Here is a 23066-nt window from a genome sequence, read left to right on the forward strand (position 1 = left end):
CCAGCCCCTCTCCCGCAATGACGGGTGTAGCTGACTAGCTCCCCGGGCTTCAGGTCATGATCCGGGTGACCCATCGGAAGGTGAGGGTACACATACCTCCGGGAGACAAAGATTTCGGCCTCCAGGCCCGATTCAAAGATGAACCCCCATCCACGCCGGGGGTCAAACTGCCGGACCTGGCCTTCACGGGTCGGACCCCGCACCCGGTAGGTGGTGCTGCGGAGATTCTCTTTCTCCCAAGTGGTTCGGGCCAGCACCTCGGCCTTCTACGTTTCTCAGGCCACTATTTTCCGGCCCAGCTGGTATTGCTGCCGCTCCCAATACAGAGCGTCTGCCTGTTCCGGGTCTCTCTGTGCGGGGGTTGGGCCCAGCCGGAGCTCCCCCGTATCGGCAACGACCGACACCCTCCTTGGGGAACCCGCTGTGTCGCAGCCGGCTCTGCTGCTTGGCAGCGGCAACCCCACGGGACCTCAGCCGAGGCCCGGGACCTGGGAGCGGCCAGCATTACCTGCTGGGCCTTCCTCTGGTCGGCTTCCATCTCCGCGTTGGCCGGGCGGACTGCCGGGGCCTGGATCTCCTGGGGCGTGGTCACTTCCGGGACCGGCGGGTCCACTCCGGGAACAGGCATCCTCCGAGGACTGATCTTCCACAGGAGCGGGACTGGGGCAGGCCGTCCCATCGGCCGTCCGCAGGCTGCCTCCACAGGCGGACTCTCGCGGGCGGATGGGACAGACTCCGCTGCCAGTATCGGGGGCAGCGGACCGAGCGGGGAAGCATCGGCAACCGATACGGGTGGTGAGGGAAGCAACATGGAGGGCAGGGGCAGACCGGGTCCCTCAGCTGCGTCAGCCGGTCCCTCGGGGACATAGGGGCGTGGGTCGCTTACCCGCTCTCCAACATTTGCCTCCACTTCACGCACTCACACGGCCGCCGCTATCTCCTCCATCTCGGCCACCCATCGTTCCATCAGGAACCGCACCTAGGCTTGCAAGCAGTAGCACATTAACATCGTACGGGCTTCCACCCAAGCCGCTGTTCCAGGAGCGGGCTCCGGGATTGCGGGCTTGCCAGACGGGGTGGACATGGTGCACTCTTGAAGTCCAGGAACCAAACGGGTGGCAGAGTCCTGGAGTCCCTGCCCTTTATCTTCTCGGTCACATGACAGTGCGTCTTCACCCTCCCCCCTTGGTCTTTTTGCAGCACTCGGTTCTTTTTCTGCTTAGTTTCGTTTTGCGGCCATGCACTTTCCTGCACAGCCGAGTTCCCAGGGGGCGGGGCTTCAGGTGTTGACCCCTCCGTGGGTAGGGGGTGATGGTCCCAGGGCCCGGTGGTGAGGGTGCGGGTGGATTGGTGTGATGCGGGGCATTGCGCGGCCCGAAGGCACAGTTGCACTCACTCTGACAGATACACCGGAGTCTCTGGCAAACCAAAAAGATAGTTGTCGGTGCCCGCAGCCGGCTGCGTCTGGTCCCCCACCCGGTTCGGTGGTCCCCACCTTTCTCCTGCACCTTGTTTTGTAGCTGTGGACTGCCTGCGCTTCAGCGATGGGAGTCCGCTCCCCGGCTGTGTGTGTGTCGGGAGAGCCCGTTTGCCCGCAGACGCTGGCCCGTGGGATCTCTCTGCCTGAGTGGTGGCTTTCTATCCCCCTAGTTGGGCTGTTGTCTTCAGTTGGGACTTGGTTGCGAAAGGACCTAAGGTTCAGACCTCAATCAGTGAATTAACTTAGTCCGGTAGATTCGGGACCTCGTTTCAGGGTCTGAGTACCCCCCTGTGTGCTCCGGTTTCCAGTCTGTTCCCCGGTTCGGTACCGGCGGGCCACTACCCTGTCCCGGTCCCTTACGGTTCCACCAGGCCATCTTCCCAGCTCCTGCAGGCGGTGACCACCGTCTGCCACTTGGCCAAAGGGTGTCCAGGCTACGACCCAGACTCCTGTCAGAAGTTTACTCCTCTCTCTTTCACTTCCTAAACTCCTCAGCCTTGACTACTGAACTTGACTGCTGAACTTGACTGAACTTCCTGCCTCAGGCCCTCTGAACTCCTCGGTGGGCGTGGCCAACTGCCTGGCTCCGCCCCATGGTGTGTCCATTATGCTCCGAGGGAGGTGACCAAAGTTTTGTGGTTGGCTGCTGTTACCTTTTTAGGGGGATGGGTGTTTGTGCAAGGGCCTGTCTGTGACTACCTGGCTAGTCCAGGGCGTCACACATTATTTACAAATTCACAAGATACAACTCAGATGACATTACATAACAACGAAACAATTGGTGTCTTCAAGGAGGAACCTCCACCTCATTACAGAAATTACAGTTAGAAAATAAAGATATAGAGTAAGTTTAACTTATTGCAATATTATTTATGAACATTACATATACACCATGTTCCAAATTATTATGCAAATTGGATTTAAGTGTCATAGCGATTATTATTTATTTATTTTTTTTCAATGAAACTCATTGATGGTATTGTGTCTCAGGGTTCTTTGGATCACTGAAATCAGTCTCAGATACCTGTGATAATTAGTTTACCAGGTGAGCCCAATAAAAGGAAAACTGGATGTTCCACAATATTAAGCAGGCCACAGTTTTAAAGTAACATAGGAAAGAAAAAGGATCTCTCTGCTGCCGAAAAGCATCAAATAGTACATTGCCTTGGACAAGGGATGAAAACATTAGATATTTCACGAAAACTTAAGCGTGATCATCGTACTGTGAAGAGATTTGTGGCTGATTCAGAGCACATACGTGTTCGTGCTGATAAAGGCAGAATGAGGAAGGTTTCTGCCAGGCAAGTTCATCAGATTAAGAGAGCAGCTGCTAAAAAGCCTTTACAAACCAGCAAACAGATATTTGAAGCTGCTGGTGCCTCTGGAGTCCCGCAAACCTCAAGGTGTAGGATCCTTCAAAGGCTTGCTGTAGTGCATAAACCTACTATTCGGCCACCCCTAACCAATGCTCACAAGCAGAAACTGTTGCAGTGGACCCACACATACATGAAGACTAATTTTCAAACAGTTTTGTTTACTAATGAGTGTCGAGCAACCCTGGATAGTCCAGATGGATGGAGTAGTTTATGGTTGGTGGATGGTCACCATGTCCCAGCAAGGCTGCAACGTCAGCAAGGAGGTGGAGGAGTCATGTTTTGGGCCGGAATCATGGGGAAACATCTGGTAGGCTGGTAGGTTTCCTGAAGGTGTGAAAATGACCTTTGTAAAGTATATAGAGTTTCTGACTGACAACTTCCTTCCATGGTAAAAAAAAAAGCAGAAATGTCGACTTCAGGAGCAAAATCATCTTCATGCATGACAATGCACCATCTCATGCTGAAAAGAATACCTCTGTGTCATTGGCTGCTATTGGCATAAAAGGAGATGAACTCATAAAGCCTCCATCTTCACCTGACCTCAACCCTATAGATAACCTTTGGATTATCATCAAGCAAAAGATCTATGAGAGTGTGAGGCATTTCACATCAAAACAGCAGCACTGACAGGCTATTCTGACATCATGCAAAGAAATTCAAGCAGAAACTCTCCAAAAATTCACAAGTTCAATGAATGCAAGAATTGTGAAGGTGAGATCAACGAAGGGTTCCTATGTTAACATGTAACTTGGCCTGTTAGGATGTTTTGAATTTAAATAGCTTTTTATTTCAGTGAATGTGACCTCCTAATGCTGCAAAATCCACAAATGAGCATTTTCAGTTCTTTAAAACATAAAATGTTTAGAAACTCTACTGTGCCTAATAATTTGGAACATGGAAGTGCATTTTGAGCGTTTTTTTTAATTTTGAAGATTATACTGTTATCATTGGGAGGTTTCTTCAATAAAATTCGATGTGTACTCTAACGGGTGATGACTTTTATTACACTGACTGTCATTTGCACTGACCATATAGGAAAATCAGAGAAAAATATAATTTGCATAATAATTTGGAACATGGTATAAGCACTTCGTATTCACTGTATTTAAATTACTACATAACTATTGGTTTTATACTTCTTTGTTTTCAGAGGAGGCTTCATGTGATAGGAGTGAAAGTGACTAGGGAGTGCACTTTAAGTAGAAAACAGCGAACTTTAAATAGAAATGGCTGTTTCAGGCACCAAAAATAACTGCCCAGCCAGTTATTATGAGAGACTATGAGAAACAATGGTAATTACGTAGATTTTATTTTTAATTCTGCACACGTGCCAATTCCCCTCATAGTCTTCACCACAGTGTCTTCAATAAAATGGCTCCCAAGATCCTGGTACGTGCATTCGCGGACTCAGGCACCATTTTAATGAAAACATAATTCATTTGGCAATGTGCATGCCCTGCCAACAACAGCAATGGTGGCCCGCACAACACAATATTCAAATATATAAAAAGGGGGAAAGCCGAGGACCTGACCCAGAAAGGCCAGCCCCTGTTGCACACATCAATCAAAGTGCAGTGCATTTCTTCAACTTTGATTAAAGATATTTCATCAACCATGTTTCTATGACAGGTATGCCTGTATTCAGCATCTTAGTGCCTGTATGGCACTGCCTTTACTTCATAAAGTGATCCGAGCACCAGGATTTTGCTCTAAGTGTGGTACTGGAGTAGACTGCTGTTGTAACCAATAATTTTCTGGAATTTGTTCCCTATATTTTCCCTGATTTACTATGAGTGTTATTATTGAAAAGTGAAGTATTCAGAATGCATAGCAGCTCAGCTATGAAGTGACAGACCAAATAAGTTACCAAAGAGGGTCACTTAAAGGGAACCTGTCAGCAGAAATTTTGCCCAAAACCTAAAAGATTCCCCCTCTGCAGCTCCTGGGCTGCATTCTAGCAAGGGTCCTGTTGTTATTGTGCCCCATGTGAGACCAAAAAAAAGACTTTATAAAGTCTTACCTTTTTGTATGGCAATCTTTTTTTATAGTCACAGTGGCGGGCTTTCTGGCGTCCATTATTCTCCCTCCTGGTCCTTTATGCCGTCCCCCATCGCTCCTTTCCATACCTGATGACGCCGCCCAGTGCTCCAGAGGTCCCCGCGCATGCACAGTGTGACCGCTGGTGACGTGTTGCACGGGCACGAGATTATGGGCGGGTACTTGCTGATGACAATCTCAGTGCTGCCCATAATCTCTTGCTTGCGCAACACGTCACCAACGATCACACTGTGCTCAGTGCTCAGTTCCGTGAGACTGGCACTGGGCATGCGCGGGACCGCTGGAGCACTGGGCAGCATCATCAGGTATGGAAAGGAGCGATGGGGGACGGCATAAAGGACCAGAAGGGAGAATAACGGATGCCAGAAAGCCTGCTCCCGTGACTATAAAAAAAGATTGCCATACAAAAAGGTAACACTTTATAAAGTCTTTATTTTTGTCTCACATGGGGCACAATAACAACAGGAACCTTGCTAGAATGCAGGACAGGAGCTGCAGAGGGGGAATCTTTTAGGTTTTGGGCGAAATTTCTGCTGACAGGTTCCCTTTAATGCTGAGGCATAAAAGTCACAAACACTCAAAAGAGTCATTAACTGCAGAATTCCAATTCCTCTCTAGCACTGACATCACCACAAAAACTGTGCAGTGGCATCTTCATGTAATGGGTTTCACTGGCCAAGCAAATTTACATAACCAAGTACAATGTGTTGGATAGGATGGAATAAGCCTGGCCGCCACTGGACTCTGGTGCAGTGGAAATGTGTTCCGTGAATTGACGATTGACGCTTCTCTATCTGGCAGTCTGATGTATGAGTCTGGTTTTGGTGAATGCCAGAAGAACATTACCTGCCCCACTAAATTGTAACAACAGTAAGCTTGATGGAGGAGGGATACTGTTATGGTGTTTTTTCAGGGATTGAACTAGGCCTCTTATTTTCAATGAAGGAAAATCTTAAGGGTACTTTACACGCTGCGAAATTGCTAGCGATGTCGAGCGCGATAGCACCCGCCCCCGTCATATGTGCGACATTTAGTGATTGCTGCCATAGCGAACATTATCACTACAACACCGTCACACACACATACCTGTGCAGCGACGTGTGACTGCCGAACAATCCCTCCTTCAAGGGGGAAAGGCAATCGGCGTCACAGTGACGTCACCGCGACGTCACTAAGTGGCCGTCCAATAGAAGCGGAGGGGCGGAGATGAGTGGGACATAATATCCCGCCCACCTTCTTCCTTCCTCATTGCCGGTGGATGCAGGTAAGGAGATGTTTGTCGTTCCTGTGGTGTCACACATAGCGATGTGTGCTGCCGCTGGAACGACAAACAACATTGTACCTGCAACAGTAACGATATTAAGGAAAGGAGCGACGTGTCAACGATCACCGTTTTTGGATGATTTTGCGATCGTTGAGCGTCGGTCCTTGGTGTCACACGCTGCGATATCGCTACCGGCGCCGGATGTGCGTCACTAACGACGTGACCCCGACGATATATCGGTAGCAATATGGCAGCATGTAAATCACCCTTTCATCGTTCAGCACATCAATACATGTTGAAGAATTGTGTGCTTCCAACTTAGTGGGAACTAACAGAGATTGCAAGTCAGTACTTTTCATCCAATATCCGTGTCAGACCTCCTCAGTTCTCTTTTTTGCATGAATAAGAAAGTATTGCAAGAAAAACACACTACAAAATATGTAATAAAATCCTTCTAGAATGGAAGCTGTTTTAGCTGCAAAATCTTTATTAATGCCTATGGGCAGGGCTGCGATCAGGGCATTACTGCCCTTACTGGTGTTTGGGGCCAGGAAAAGAGGGGGGCCCAGGCCCCAGTCATAGCTGCGGCAGAGGGGACTGGCCATGTGGCTTCTGCCACCATGAGTGAGTGCGCACCGCCACATAGCTAATTTGCATGGGAAGCGCTTCAGGCGCGGACTGCTGTGGCGCCATGTCCTGCAATCCGACAATCCAGCAGTCAGGTCACCAGAAGTCACATTGTGGACTCCCTGCTGCCCTCAGTGAAAGTAGAATCCGCTGCTCTCAGTGAAAGTGGAACCCACTGCTGGATTACCGGACTGTCAGATTGCGGGACACGGCTGCACGGCAATAAAGCAACAGGTTCCACTTTCACTAAGAACAGTGGGTTCAACTTTCATTGACAACAGCGGGGAGTCCCGAGTATGAACTCTGGTGACTGTCAGATTACCAGACTGCTGTGCTGCTGTGTCCCACAATCCAACAGTCTGGCAGTCACGTCACCAGAATTCACACTGGAGGCTCCCCGCTGTCTTCAGTGAAAGTGGAACCCATTGCTTTCCGTTAAAGTGGAAACCACTGCTGGATTGCCGGACTGCTAGATTGCTGGACATGGCCACATGGCAAACCAGCAGTGGGTTCAACTTTCACTGAGGGCAGCAGGGAGATCTGAGTGTGAACTTTTGTGCTGCCATGTCCCGCTATCCGACAGTCCTGAAATCCGGCAGGGGGTTCACTAGTGGTCACAATTGTTACTGTGGGAACCTGGCTGTTACCTCCAGTGACCTGACTGACATAACCGTTTCTCATATTCGGGTCCCCTACTGCCCTCATTCTATCCCAGGAGTTGCAGTGGGTGGTCAAGTCTTCCATCACTGCAGCTTCTGGATGTAGTAGAGCCGGGATTGTCGCGGGACCTCGTGTGGATTATGTTGAACATGTGGGGGCATTTTAGGATTAATTAATTGGTAAAAGAGGGTTTGTGTTTCTTTTTACTTAGAGGGTTAGTAATGGGGGTTCTCATTGACCCCTCCCTATTACTAACTTGGGCTTGATGACAGCTGTGCTTTTTTGACAAATCACAGCTGCCATTAACCCTCTATATTACCCCGATTTCCACCACTACAGGGCAATCGGGGTGATCCAGGTAAAGCATCGGAGTTGTCGCATCTAATGGATGCAACAATTGTAGGGCAGTTGTGTGCTAACCATGGGTCTCTCCAGCCTGAAAACACAAGCTCTCGGCTGTCTGCTTTATCTGGGTATCAAAATTGGAGGACCACAACCTATTTTCTTTTCTTTTTTAAAAAGTCAGATGGGTACCTTGTATTTTGATACACAGCTAAGATAACACGCAAAGCTAGGAGCTGTAGCCTGTTGCCGTCGATGTTGTCTGTGCTGAGTATCAATATACAGTTGACCCTTAGTCATGTTTTCCACTTATTTATTTATTTTGACACTCTACCAATCACAGATGCCAGCACAGAGGGTGGGCGGGGGAAGCAGTGCATATTCATAAGGGTTAATCAGTGGACCAGGAAGTAGTGTGATAGGGAAACTCTGTAAGTAAATTCTTCTGCTTTCATGACCGAAAGTTTTTTGGTTTTTTTTACACTTTGCCTCCCAATTCAGTAATGCCAGTGGCAAAAATGGCTACGTCATTACTGTGATTGGCAAGCAATCTCAGCATGTTTAGTGGCTGAAAATCAGGCAGCAGACATGCTGGGAGGAGTCTTGAAACTCACAAGACGAGGAGGAAAATACTTGACTAGTAACGGATATTGCGAATATCGTAATATTTGTGCGAGTAATGAATAGTACCGAATATATTTGCTCATCATTAATAAAGTAATTTCCTCTACATATTCTGAAACTGTAACTTTTTTATTTTGTGTCAAACACTGTATCAGGGATTATTTTTTGCGCCACGCGTTGGAGATTTTTTGGTACCATTTTGAGTATATAAAGTTTTTTGTGCAGCGCCAGCAGCAAAGTGCTGACTTCATCCTGCTGCTGCAAGGTAGAGCAAGGGCTGACAAGCTCTCCTCTGCACTGCCCCAGTACTGGCGCTCAGGTTTTCAACTGTATTTGCAGGCCATATGTTGTACAAGCCTGTTATATATACTGTATTTGATTGTAGGTAGATCTTTGGATGACATAGGGTTAAATGTGTCTTAAGTCATTTGTTGATTTCAAGGTCTAGTGGGAGGTAAGTTCTTGATTTTCTAGATGCTTGTAGATTTGAGCAGTTTCTTATATAAGGAATTTTTGTAAATAATGCTGCAATTCAGCTACAAATTGCTGGGAAAGTGGTAATGGATTATCAATATTCCTCCCTATTGTATAATCACATATTCTTTCTCCTCTGAGAATTCATTTAAAGCAGCTTCAAGAAGTGCCTCTTATTCATCATCTCAGAGAATCATGAACCATCTCCCCCAGATTTATGTAATAGGTATTTTGTCATAATATGCTAAGTTACTTCCATTACACATTGAACGTCCACACATAAGGAAAAGCAAGTTTTCTCAAGTTAACTTTCAGATTACTCAGAGCTTCATTTCCCTGTTTTAATGTTTTCAAATATTGAGATAAAAGAATTCCTTATGACATTATTCATGGATACATTTGATAATGTTTTCAAATTGATGTCATTTTGAATTTTATAGGCTGAGTAGTTAGTAACCGTTTTAATTCATTTTTCATAACTAAATAATGCAAATGAAAAGATAACATAATGCTTCTGTCTATTCCTGAATTCATTATTCATTCTCAAAATTCTCAGTTCACAGGAAACTCTTCAATGAATACACATTTTCCTATTACTGAGATAGGTGCTCATAGTGATTTGGTGCTCAAAAGGAGAACTACACACATGGTCAAAATTGATGGTACTCCTCATTTAATGAAAGAAAAACCCACAATGGTCACAGAAATAACTTGAATCTGACAAAACTAATAATAAATAAAATATCTATGAAAATGAACAAATGAAAATCAGACATTGCTTTTCAGCCATGCATCCACAGAATTTAAAAAAAATAAAACTCATGAAATAGGCCTGGACAGAAATTATGAAACCCCTGAAAATAATGTGACAAAAGGGACATGTTAAATCAAGGTGTGTCCACTAATTAGCATCACAGGTGTCTACAACCTTGTAATCAGTCAGTGAGCCTGTATATAGAGCTGAAGATACTCACTGTGCTGTTTGATGACATGGTTTGTACCACACTCAACATGGACCAGGGGAAGCAAAGGAAAGAGTTGTCTCAGGAGATTAAAATGAAAATTATAGACAAGCATGTTAAAGGTAAAGGTTATAAGACAATCTCTAAGCAGCTTGATGTTCATGTGACTACAGTTGCACATATTATTCAGAAATGTAAGATCTATGGGACTGTTGCCAACCTCCCTGGAAGTGGCAGCAGGAGGAAAATTGATGACAAATCAAAGAGATGGATAATACAAATGGTAACAAAAGAGCCCAGAAAAACGTCTAAAGTGATTAAAGGTGAGCTTCAAGCTCCAGGAACATCAGTGTCAGATCGCACCATCCGTCGTTGTTTGAGCTAAAGTGGAGTTCACGGGAGATGACCAAGAAGGACACCATTGTTGAAAAAAAAAATTATAAAAAAGCCCGACTGGAATTTTGCCAAACTACATGTCGACAAGCCACAAAGCTTCTAGGAGAATGTCATATGAACAGATGAGACAAAAATGAAACTTTTTGGCAAGGCACATCAGCTCTATGTCCACAGACGGAAAAGTGAAGCATATCAAGAAGAGAACACTGTCCCTACTGTGAAACATGGAAGAGGTGCTGTTACCTTCTGGGGCTGCTTTGCCTCATCTTGCACAGGGTATCTTGAATCTGTGCAGGGTACAATGAAATCTCAAGACTATCAAGGGATTCTAGAGAGAAATGTGCTGCCCAGTGTCAGAAAGCTTGATCTCAGCCAATGGTCTTGCAACAGGATAATGACCTAAAACACAGAGCTAAAAACAAGCAAGAATGGATAAGAAGGAAACATTGGACTGTTCTGAAGTGGTCTTCTATGAGGCCTGACCTAAATCCTATTGAGCATCTTTGGAAAGAGCTGAAACATACAGTCTGGGAAAGGCAACCTTTAAACACGAGACAACTGGAGAAGTTTCCTCTTGAGGAGTGGATCAAAATACCTGTCGAGAGATACAGAAGTCTCGTTGACAGTTACAGGAATTGTTTGATTGTAGTAATTGCCTCAAAAGGTTGTGCAACAAAATATTAAGTTAAGGATGGACCATCATTTTTGTCCAGGCCTATTTCATGAGTTTTATTTTTTTTTAAATTCTGTAGAAGCATGGATGAAAAGCAATGTCTGACTTTCATGTGTTCATTTTCATAGATTTGTTTATTTATTATTACTTTTTGTCAGATTCCAATTATTTATGTGACCATTGTGGGTTATTCTTTCATTAACACTAGAACTACTGAGGTAGTCATTTTGACTACTTTGCACCATGTATTTCTATATAAGTGTCACGAGTCCAGTAGTTCTAGTGTTAAACAAGGGGTACCAACATTGTGGGTCATGTGTGTTTAACTGTTGTTTTAAGAGAACTTGCTGCAGAATGTTTGTGTCTGCCTCTAGCTCTACCTCCCTACTTTACCCCTTCCTTCTGCAGAGAATGTTTAAAGAACCAACTCAGTTCTGGGAAAATATGTCTTCACTGCATACAGATTTTAATCATGAATTGAGAGAGAAAGATTAATCCAGGGGAGAAAGACGTCAGTCACTCTGATAAGATATATTACAAGGTTGCCAATTTTCATGTGTATTATTGATCTATGAAATAAAAATGAATATGTCAGTTACTCTTTAAATCTACGTTAAGTAGATTGAGGTTGAAGAAAACTAGAATCAGACAAAAGGGCATATAAATTGAATGCAACAATTAGGCAGCAATGAAAAATAAAAGGGAGAACAGGGACACCAGGACCTCATTTCTTAATAAGGGGACCATATGTTTAGTCCATGTAAGGACCATTGGGACGCCCTGGATATTATGAGGATCCTTTAAAGTGAAGGTGGATGGATCGTATCTGGGTGAGACCATTCCATTTTTTCTACATATGAGAACAGTGATTTTTGGGACCCTGTGGTACTGTGGTGGTCCAAATCCTGTTGGTAGCTGCCCTATTCTGCAGGTTTGCACCGGTCAGCATACCAGATTTTTGTTATCATTAAGAAGTGTTCTTCTGGCCATTTGAACCCCCTTACACATGCTGAGGGGAACTGTGTGTTTTTGGCAATTTTAAGATAACATTTTATTGAAGTTGGGATCTCCGGCTTCCTTTTAAGGAAATTTATTAAAAGTTAAGTTTTACTTCCTGTACCCCGGCTGGCTACTTTGTATTATTGATCTATGAAATAAAAATGAATATGTCAGTTACTCTTTAAATCTACGTTAAGTAGATTGAGGTTGAAGAAAACTAGAATCAGACAAAAGGGCATGTAAATTGAATGCAACAATTAGGCAGCAATGAAAAATAAAGGATTTCGTAGAGAAAAACTATACTTTCTATCTTTCATGAGTATTCTCATACACTAATATCTGGTTTATAGAATATCTGCTTCAAACCTCCTTCTACTACTATTTTTACATGATCCTGAAGGTATAAATATATACCAATTAATGTACCAGCTTAAAGAGAACCTGTCAGAACGATTTTTTTAAAGTAAAGACAAGGCTGTAATGGTGCTGTAATACTGAATACTGATTAAACCGATACCTTTAGTCTAGAAATCTTCTTTGTGGTTCTTCTTTTGTCATTTGAAGTTTTCTGTTAATAAAATTTTGGTACCTGGGGGCCGAACTGCGCAATGTCCACAGCACACTGTCTTTTTCAAAACACCCTTGTCACTTATCCACATTCAGGGGACTATGACCAGGACAACCTGTCATTCCAAGCTCTAATTAGGGATTTTTACCTTAGTTTACAGCTAAAATCAGAATTACACCTAAATATGTGACTGAAATCATTTGCACCTTACAGGGTCACAAAAGTTACTAAAAGCACAAAGACAAATTCTTTTCAACCAAAGATTTATTGTTGTATTATTTGCACAACAAATACATCCAAATGTCTATTTTTTTCTGATCTGATTTAATCTTAAATGTATGTAGCAATGTAAAGCAAACCTACTAGCACCACTGTGTAAAGAAAACTCCAATAACTGCTGTGAAAAGCTTCAAATCCTCCACTTTGCTTTGTGAAGTACCACTACATTTCAAAAATCCACATCCAATGTGACTCCAAATTACTTCTTATTTCCAGGGCACAGCAGGACTTGATGGGAGGAATGGACTTAAAGGATCCAAAGGCGACAGAGGTCTTCAGGGACAAAAAGGAGAAGCGGTAAAATTGCTAGAAAAAATATTTGCTGATCATATTTAGAAATCCAATAGCAAAAGAAAACAGGCGCTCACCGGTAGGAGAGTGGATCCTGACATGAAACCCGTCCTTGTGTGCATAAGAGTGTACATGTGTATTTCTATGTGTAGTAGTGGTAAAGATATATAGATTATAAATATATATATATATATATATATATATATATATATATATATATACAGTTAGGTCCAGAAATATTTGGACAGTGACACAATTTTCGCGAGTTGGGCTCTGCATGCCACCACATTGGATTTGAAATGAAACCTCTACAACAGAATTCAAGTGCAGATTGTAACGTTTAATTTGAAGGTTTGAACAAAAATATCTGATAGAAATTGTAGGAATTGTACACATTTCTTTACAAACACTCCACATTTTAGGAGGTCAAAAGTAATTGGACAAATAAACCAAACCCAAACAAAATATTTTTAATTTCAATATTTTGTTGCGAATCCTTTGGAGGCAATCACTGCCTTAAGTCTGGAACCCATGGACATCACCAAACGCTGGGTTTCCTCCTCCTTAATGCTTTGCCAGGCCTTTACAGCCGCAGCCTTCAGGTCTTGCTTGTTTGTTGGTCTTTTCGTCTTAAGTCTGGATTTGAGCAAGTGAAATGCATGCTCAATTGGGTTAAGATCTGGTGATTGACTTGGCCATTGCAGAATGTTCCACTTTTTTGCACTCATGAACTCCTGGGTAGCTTTAGCTGTATGTTTGGGGTCATTGTCCATCTGTACTATGAAGCGCCGTCCGATCAACTTTGCGGCATTTGGCTGAATCTGGGCTGAAAGTATATCCCGGTACACTTCAGAATTCATCCGGCTACTCTTGTCTGCTGTTATGTCATCAATAAACACAAGTGACCCAGTGCCATTGAAAGCCATGCATGCCCATGCCATCACGTTGCCTCCACCATGTTTTACAGAGGATGTGGTGTGCCTTGGATCATGTGCCGTTCCCTTTCTTCTCCAAACTTTTTTCTTCCCATCATTCTGGTACAGGTTGATCTTTGTCTCATCTGTCCATAGAATACTTTTCCAGAACTGAGCTGGCTTCATGAGGTGTTTTTCAGCAAATTTAACTCTGGCCTGTCTATTTTTGGTATTGATGAATGGTTTGCATCTAGATGTGAACCCTTTGTATTTACTTTCATGGAGTCTTCTCTTTACTGTTGACTTAGAGACAGATACACCTACTTCACTGAGAGTGTTCTGGACTTTAGTTGATGTTGTGAACGGGTTCTTCTTCACCAAAGAAAGTATGCGGCGATCATCCACCACTGTTGTCATCCGTGGACGCCCAGGCCTTTTTGAGTTCCCAACCTCACCAGTCAATTCCTTTTTTCTCAGAATGTACCCGACTGTTGATTTTGCTACTCCAAGCATGTCTGCTATTATCTCTCTGATGGATTTTTTCTTTTTTTTCAGCCTCAGGATGTTCTGCTTCACCTCAATTGAGAGTTCCTTAGACCGCATGTTGTCTGGTCACAGCAACAGCTTCCAAATGAAAAACCACACACCTGTAATCAACCCCAGACCTTTTAACTACTTCATTGATTACAGGTTAACGAGGGAGACGCCTTCAGAGTTAATTGCAGCCCTTAGAGTCCCTTGTCCAATTACTTTTGGTCCCTTGAAAAAGAGGAGGCTATGCATTACAGAGCTATGATTCCTAAACCCTTTCTCCGATTTGGATGTGAAAACTCTCATATTGCAGCTGGGAGTGTGCACTTTCAGCCCATATTATATATATAATTGTATTTCTGAACATGTTTTTGTAAACAGCTAAAATAACAAAACTTGTGTCACTGGCCAAATATTTCTGCACCTAACTGTATATATATATATATATATATATATATATATACACTAGAAGGTGGCCCGATTCTAACGCATCGGGTATTCTAGAATTTATTGTGTAGTTAATGTATGATTTTTGATATATATTGAGATGTTGTTGTGTGTAGTTGCCAAGTGTTTGTGTAGGGCGCTGTAAATGTTCTGGGAGTTGTCTGGGTGTGGGAGTGTGTGAGAGCAGTGTTTGTGTATTGCGTTGTGTGTGTTGCGTTGTTTGTGGAGCGCTGTGTGTCTGCAGCATTGTGTGTGTGTGGTGCTGTGTGTTGCGCGGTTTGTGTCGGTGTGTGTATAGGGGGTGGTGTCTGTGTTTTGTGGGGAGGTATGTTTTGTGCAGTGTGTATGTGTTGGAGGAGTAGTCCTGGGGGGAGAGGAGGATAATAGGAGGAGTAGTCCTTGGGGGAGAGGAGGATAATAGGAGGAGTAGTCCTGGGGGAGAGGAGTCTAATAGGAGGAGTAGTCCTGGGGGGAGAGGAGTCTAATAGGAGGAGTAGTCCTGGGGGGAGAGGAGTCTAATAGGAGGAGTAGTCCTGGGGCGAGAGGAGTATAATAGGAGGAGTAGTCCTGGGGGGAGAGGAGGATAATAGGAGGAGTAGTCCTGGGGGGAAAAGAGGATAATAGGAGGAGTAGTCCTTGGGGGAGAGGAGGATAATAGGTGGAGTAGTCCTGGGGGAGAGGAGTCTAATAGGAAGAGTAGTCCTGGGGGGAGAGAAGTCTAATAGGAGGAGTAGTCCTGGGGGGAAAAGAGGATAATAGGAGGAGTAGTCCTGGGGCGAGAGGAGTATAATAGGAGGAGTAGTCCTGGGGGGAGAAGAGGATAATAGGAGGAGTAGTCCTGGGGGGAGAGGAGTATAATAGGAGTAGTCCTGGGGGGAGAGAAGGATAATAGGAGGAGTAGTCATGGGGAGAGAACAGTATAATAGGAGGAGTAGTCCTGGGGGGAGAGGAGGATAATAGGAGTAGTAGTCCTGGGGAGAGAACAGTATAATAGGAGGAGTAGTCCTGGGGGGAGAGGAGGATAATAGGAGGAGTAGTCCTGGGGGGAGAGGAGTATAATAGAAGGAGTAGTCCTGGGGAGAGAGAAGTATAATAGGAGGAGTAGTCCTGGGGGGAGAGGAGGATAATAGGAGGAGTAGTTCTGGGAGAGAGGAGTATAATAGGAGTAGTCCTGGGGGGAGAGGAGTATAATAATAGAAGGAGTAGTCCTGGGGAGAGAAGAGTATACTAGGAGGAGTAGTCCTGGGGGGAGAGGAGGATAATAGGAGGAGAAGTCCTGGGGGGATAGGAGGATAATAGGAGGAGTAGTCCTGGGGAGAGAGGAGGATAATAGGAGGAGTAGTACTGGGGGAGAAGAGGATAATAGGAGTAGAGTCCTGGGGGGAGAGGAGTATAATAGGAGGACTAGTCCTGGGGAGAGAGACGTATAGTAGGAGGAGTAGTCCTGGGGGGAGAGGAGGATAATAGGAGTAGTCCTGGGGGGGAGAGGAGCATAATAGGAGGAGTAGTCCTGGGGAGAGAGGAGGATAATAGGAGGATTAGTACTGGGGGGAGAAGAGGATAATAGGAGGAGAGTCCTGGGGGGAGAGGAGTATAATAGGAGGAGTAGTCCTGGGGAGAGAGGAGCATAATAGAAGGAGTAGTCCTGGGGAGAGAGGAGTATAATAGAAGGAGTAGTCCTGGGGAGAGAGAAGTATAATAGAAGGAGTAGTCCTGGGGGGAGAGGAGAATAATAGGAGGAGTAGTCCTGGGGGAGAGGAGTATAATAGGAGTAGTCCTGGTGGGAGAGGAGGATAATAGGAGGAGTAGTCATGGGAGGAGAGGAGTATAATAGGAGGAGTAGTCCTGGGGAGAGAGGAGTATAATAGGAGGAGTAGTCCTGGGGGGAGAGGAGTATAATATGAATAGTAGTCCTGGGGGAGAGGAGTATAATAGGAGGAGTAGTCCTGGGGAGAGGAGTATAATATGAATAGTAGTCCTGGGGGAGAGGAGTATAATAGGAGGAGTAGTCCTGGGGAGAGGAGTATAATAGAAGGAGTAGTCCTGGGGAGAAAGGAGTATAATAGGAGAAGTAGTCCTGGGGGAAGAGGAGGATAATAAAAGGAGTAGTCCTGGGGGAAGAGGAGGATAAAAGGAGGAGTAGTCCTGGGGAGAGAGTAGGATAATAGGAGGAGTAGTCCTGGGAGAGAGGAGGATAATAGAAGGAGTAGTCCTGGGGGGAGAGGAGTATAATAAAAGGAGTAGTCCTGGGGGGAGGAGTATAATAGAAGGAGTAGTCCTGGGGGGAGAGGAGTCTAATAGGAGGAGTAGTCCTGGGGGGAGAGGAGTGTAATAGGAGGAGTAGTCCTGGGGGGAGAAGAGGATAATAGGAAGAGTAGTCCTGGGGGGAGAGGCGTATAATAGGAGGAGAGTCCTGGGGGGAGAGGAGTATAATAGGAGGAGTAGTCCTGGGGAGAGTGGAGTATAATAGAAGGAGTAATCCTGGTGAGAGAGGAGTATAATAGAAGGAGTAGTCCTAGGGGGAGAGGAGGATAATAGGAGGAGTAGTCCTGGGGAGAGAGGAGGATAATAGGAGGAGTAGTCCTGGGGGGAGAGGAGAATAATAGGAGTAGTAGTCCTGGGGGAGAGGAGTATAATAGGATGAGTAGTCCTGGGGAGAGAGGAGTACAATAGGAGAAGTAGTCCTGGGGGGAGAGGAGTGTAATAGGAGGAGTAGTCCTGGGGGGGAGAGGAGGATAATAGGAGGAGTAATACTGGGGAGAGAGAAGGATAATAGGATGCAGTAGTCCTGGGGGGAGAGGAGGATAATAGGAGGAATAGTCCTGGGGGGAGAGGAGGATAATAGGAGGAGTAGTCCTGGGGGGGAGAGGAGTCTAATAGGAGGAGTAGTCCTGGGGGGAGAGGAGTCTAATAGGAGGAGTAGTCCTGGCGGGAGAGGAGTATAATAGGAGGAGTAGTAGATTAGTACTGGGGGGAGAAGAGGATAATAGGAGGAGAGTCCTGGGGGGAGAGGAGTCTAATAGGAGGAGTAGTCCTGGGGGAGGAGTTTAATAGGAGGAGTAGTCCTAAGGGGAGAGGAGTATAATAGGAGGAGTAGTAGATTAGTACTGGGGGGAGAAGAGGATAATAGGAGGAGAGTCCTGGGGGGAGAGGAGTATAATAGGAGGAGTAGTCCTGGGGAGAGAGGAGCATAATAGAAGGAGTAGTCCTGGGGAGAGAGAAGTATAATAGGAGGAGTAGTCCTGGGGAGAGAGGAGTATAATAGGAGGAGTAGTCCTGGGGGAGAGGAGTATAATAGAAGGAGTAGTCCTGAGGAGAGAGGAGTATAATAGGAGAAGTAGTCCTGGGGGAAGAGGAGGATAATAAAAGGAGTAGTCCTGGGGGAAGAGGAGCATAATAGGAGGAGTAGTCCTGGGGAGAGAGTAGGATAATAGGAGGAGTAGTCCTGGGAGAGAGGAGGATAATAGGAGGAGTAGTCCTGGGGAGAGAGTAGGATAATAGGAGGAGTAGTCCTGGGAGAGAGGAGGATAATAAAAGGAGTAGTCCTGGGGGGAGGAGTATAATAGAAGGAGTAGTCCTGGGGGGAGAGGAGTCTAATAGGAGGAGTAGTCCTGGGGGGAGAGGAGTATAATAGGAGGAGTAGTCCTGGGGGGAGAGGAGTATAATAGGATGCAGCAGTCCTAGGGGGAGAGGAGGATAATAGGAGGAATAGTCCTGGGGGGGAGAGGAGGATAATAGGAGGAGTAATCCTGGGGAGAGAGGAGGATAATAGGATGCAGCAGTCCTGGGGGGAGAGGAGGATAATAGGAGGAATAGTCCTGGGGGGAGAGGAGGATAATAGGAGGAGAAGTCCTGGGGGGGAGAGGAGTCTAATAGGAGGAGTAGTCCTGGCGGGAGAGGAGTCTAATAGGAGGAGTAGTCCTGGGGGGAGAGGAGTCTAATAGGAGTAGTAGTCCTGGGGGAGGAGTCTAATAGGAGGAGTAGTCCTGGGGGGAGAGGAGTCTAATAGGAGGAGTAGTCCTGGGGGGAGAGGAGTCTAATAGGAGGAGTAGTCCTGGGGGAGGAGTCAAATAGGAGGAGTAGTCCTAAGGGGAGAGGAGTATAATAGGAGGAGTAGTAGATTAGTACTGGGGGGAGAAGAGGATAATAGGAGGAGAGTCCTGGGGGGAGAGGAGTATAATAGGAGGAGTAGTCCTGGGGAGAGAGGAGCATAATAGAAGGAGTAGTTCTGGGGAGAGAGAAGTATAATAGAAGGAGTAGTCCTGTTGGGGGAGGAGGATAATAAGAGGAGTAGTCCTGGGGGGAGAGGAGGATAATAGGAAGAGTAGTCCTGGGGGGAGGGGAGTTTAATAGAAGGAGTGGTGCCGAGCGGTCACAGTGTGCGAGGGGCGTGGCCGGGCGGGCACAGAGTGCAGGGGGGCTTGGCCGGGCGGGCATAGTATGCGGGGGGCGTGGCCGGGCCGAGCCGAGCGGGCAAAGTGTGTGGGGGGCGTGGCTGAGCCGAGCGGCCAATGCGTGCAGGGGGCGTGGCCGAGCGGCCAATGCGACGGTTGTCACTGTAATGACGTCATTTTGGAGCAAGACAGACAGAGTAAGGCAATTATATAGATAGATATATATATATATACACAGTATATGTGTATATGGGATGCCATGCTACCAGCTGCCATTAGATGTCACTGGTCCTGGGCACCCTACCTGGAAGGGGAAAGCTTAAGTCTGAGATATAGTGGCAGAGCTAAAGAAGAAGCCGGCCCCCAGTGAGAGAAATAAAATGTAGAAGTTGTTCCTGGCTTTGTCAGTGTGTGGAGAGTAATAGAGCAGTACAAGGAACAGATATAGCAGAGTGGAGATATGGAGGAGAACAGACCAAGAATGTGCAGGAGGAAGTCAAAGTGACCGGATTTCAATACAGCTCCACAGCTTCAGTGAGGTGAGTAGAGAGACCAGAGAGCGCCCCCTTGCCAAGCAGGCTGCTGTTAATAGTGTGGACAGATGGCAGAGCCAGTGGTGACTGACAGGGCCGCTGACACTGCAGGACCAAGGCTTTAGGAGTCGTCATGTTCTACAGACCCATGCAGTTAGTCTAGCTACAGACTCAGATGGTTGGAAACCTAAGGAAGAGATGAAACATCCATCCCCACCCTCATTGGTAGCCATAGCAGAATAACCTGGTTGTGCTACAAGTTTAATGCCTGTTAAGAAGTGCCTGAAACGATATTAAAAATGTGTGTTCAGTAAAGCATTTGAAGTTTTGAACAGTTGTGGACTCATCTCTAGTAACGCTGAATGGCTGAGACATCCTGCTGCAATCGGCTACCACCTCCACACCCACTCCACCATCCACTCAATTTCCTGTGCCTATAGCGTACTCGGGGGGTTGAGGTCTGTAGCACTCTCCCACCACTATCACCCCTGGCTGTGTTACACACCGATCCAAATAAATGTTCATATGCTGTGGAATCCTCGACAAGTGCCAGAGTCCCTGTTAAGGGCTAATCCAGTGGATAAACTTCAAGAAGAAAAAAGAATTGCATAGGCACATCCAATCCAAGGAATTAGTATACAATCTTTTTTATTCAAACCATATTAAAACCACACAAAAGGCTGAAAAAACCTGATGCGTTTCTGGTGCCCACAGACACCCTTAGTCATAGGGAGTTCTAAATAATCATTTAGAAATATTTGCATTGATAAAAAGGATTATCCCTTTAAAAGTTTATGGTATGTTCTCAACTTGTCGTTTGAGGAGCACTCAATTTTCAGGGTTTCTTAAGGGAGGTGCGCCTCTTTGACAGTGTATGTAAGTAGCACAGCACTGCTGCTGACCTGATCATGCCCACCGATGTATCACTAGCATAGGAGCAAGTGCGGAAACGTGACATACAGACATAACATTGGTTGTCTGATTTCCCCTGTCCTAGCATATGGTAGCTGTAATGTAGGAGTTTGCTGGGATTTTTTCCTAATTAAATTTATTATTTAGCTGAAAGGGGGGGTTAGAGCCTTGGACCAAGTGACAAGGAGGGAGAGTACAAGTGAGTAGACCGTGACCCACTGTCCCGCTACATCTGAAGAGGAGCCACTAGGAGATGCTTGTGACAGGGAAGGAGAGTATTGGTGAAGATTTACACTCACTGTTCTTATTGCAGCTGGCAGGAGGAGTTCAGCATAGCAGTACTGCTCCTTGGGATTTTGAGATGTGTCTGCTGCTACTGAAAGTCAGCATGGCTCTTATATGATCCTAACCAGTCTATCTGCTATGAAAGAATGTTGGTATTGCACATGTTTGGTAACCATCCTGGTGGTCGGTGCAGTGCAACATGATGTTAATTTCAAAGTTACTTACTTTCCCAGATTCTATCTAACTATGGAAACTTTATATCATGAGAATAATCATTTAAGCAAGCAACCTGGTTTGATCTTTAGGACACATTTCTGATGTTTTTGCATTTTTTTTCCAGGCAGTTTTATAATGCCACCATTTTTTCGGAGTTGGGGTGGGAAATTGGAGGGAGTAAAAATAGAAAAACTTTTTTTCAGTTTTGTTTTTTGGAGTTTACCATACAGTATAAAAAGTTATCATCGTGGCAACTCCAAATTTTTTTTTAATGTTTCACAATGTTTATAAAATAAAAATTCCGTTAGGCAGGGTAGTCAAGAGATGTGGGGTCAGATAGAAAGGGAGCACGTTATAAACCAAGGAGTAAAACAAAGGTGTAGACAGATTACAGTCTGAGGTCAAAATTCCAGGAAGGTAGCAGATCAAGACAATAGAGGCTAGGCAAAATGGATTTTCAGAGGCAAGGTCCAAAGTCAGGCACCAATAGATCAGACACAGAATACCAAAAACAAGGCACATACACACCTTAGAGCTAAGGCTATGACTGGCAGAAAACAGTCTGACAGCCAGCTAAATAGCCAGGTAATCACTAGAGATGAGCGAACCGGTCCCGGTTCGGCTCGAGGTCGGTTCGCCGAACGGAGCTCCCGTTCACGTTCGGTTCGTCGAACGTTCGACGAACCGAACTCGAACCGCATAGGAAACAATGGCAGGCAATCACAAACACAGAAAAACACCTAGAAAACACCCTCAAAGGTGTCCAAAAGGTGACAAACAACTCACAACACAACACAAACACATGAGAAAGTGACAAGGACATATACTCATGTGAAAACAAAAGAGCAGGACAAGAAAAAAGAGGAGGAGACACAGATATAGGCATAGCACGCCCTTCTAAAATCATGTAAAACACCGCAAGGTGACTCCAAGCGGAGTCTCCCTTTTTTCCAAAAATTGGGCCCCACACACACCCACCCCTTCAGTGGCAGCAGTTGTGCCCCAGTTGTACACTTCACAGCTAGATTTGCATCAAGCACATTCAAAAATACGCCATAATTAACCGTCCCCAGGATGACACCAGGGTAGGTAGCAAAGTATTTCCTGATCCCAGCTCTGTTCATCTTGGCTCCTTTTAAAAAACACAGCAAGCAAGGGTTACTCCAAGCGGAGTCTCCCTTTTTTCCAAAAATTGGGCCCCACACACACCCACCCCTTCAGTGGCAGCAGTTGTGCCCCAGTTGTACAATTCACAGCTAGGTTTGCATCAAGCACATTCAAAAATACGCCATAATTAACCGTCCCCAGGATGACACCAGGGTAGGTAGCAAAGTCTTTCCTGATCCCAGCTCTGTTCATCTTGGCTCCTTTTAAAAAAACACAGCAAGCAAGGATTACTCCAAGCGGAGTCTCCCTTTTTTTCCAAAAATTGGGCCCCACACACACCCACCCCTTCAGTGGCAGCAGTTGTGCCCCAGCTGTACAATTCACAGCTAGGTTTGCATCAAGCACATTCAAAAATACGCCATAATTAAGCGTCCCCAGGATGACACCGGGGTAGGTAGCAAAGTCTTTCCTGATCCCAGCTCTGTTCATCTTGGCTCCTTTTAAAAAACACAGCAAGCAAGGGTTACTCCAAGCGGAGTCTCCCTTTTTTCCAAAAATTGGGCCCCACACACACCCACCCCTTCAGTAGCAGCAGTTGTGCCCCAGTTGTACACTTCACAGCTAGATTTGCATCAAGCACATTCAAAAATACGC

The 23066-nt window shown here is 45.5% G+C and overlaps 1 protein-coding gene across 1 annotated transcript in view; it reads left to right on the forward strand.

Moving 5' to 3' along the window:
* Positions 1 to 23066, forward strand: part of LOC142302455 (uncharacterized) — a 593189-nt gene that overhangs the window by 467781 nt on the left and 102342 nt on the right. Inside the window, exon 85 of the mRNA XM_075343517.1 lies at positions 12999 to 13079. Within this exon, the coding sequence (XP_075199632.1) occupies positions 12999 to 13079 (81 nt within the window). The remainder of the gene's footprint in view (positions 1 to 12998; positions 13080 to 23066) is intronic.

The sequence above is a fragment of the Anomaloglossus baeobatrachus genome, chromosome 4 (genome assembly GCF_048569485.1).
Source record: "Anomaloglossus baeobatrachus isolate aAnoBae1 chromosome 4, aAnoBae1.hap1, whole genome shotgun sequence".
Lineage (NCBI taxonomy): Eukaryota > Metazoa > Chordata > Amphibia > Anura > Aromobatidae > Anomaloglossus > Anomaloglossus baeobatrachus.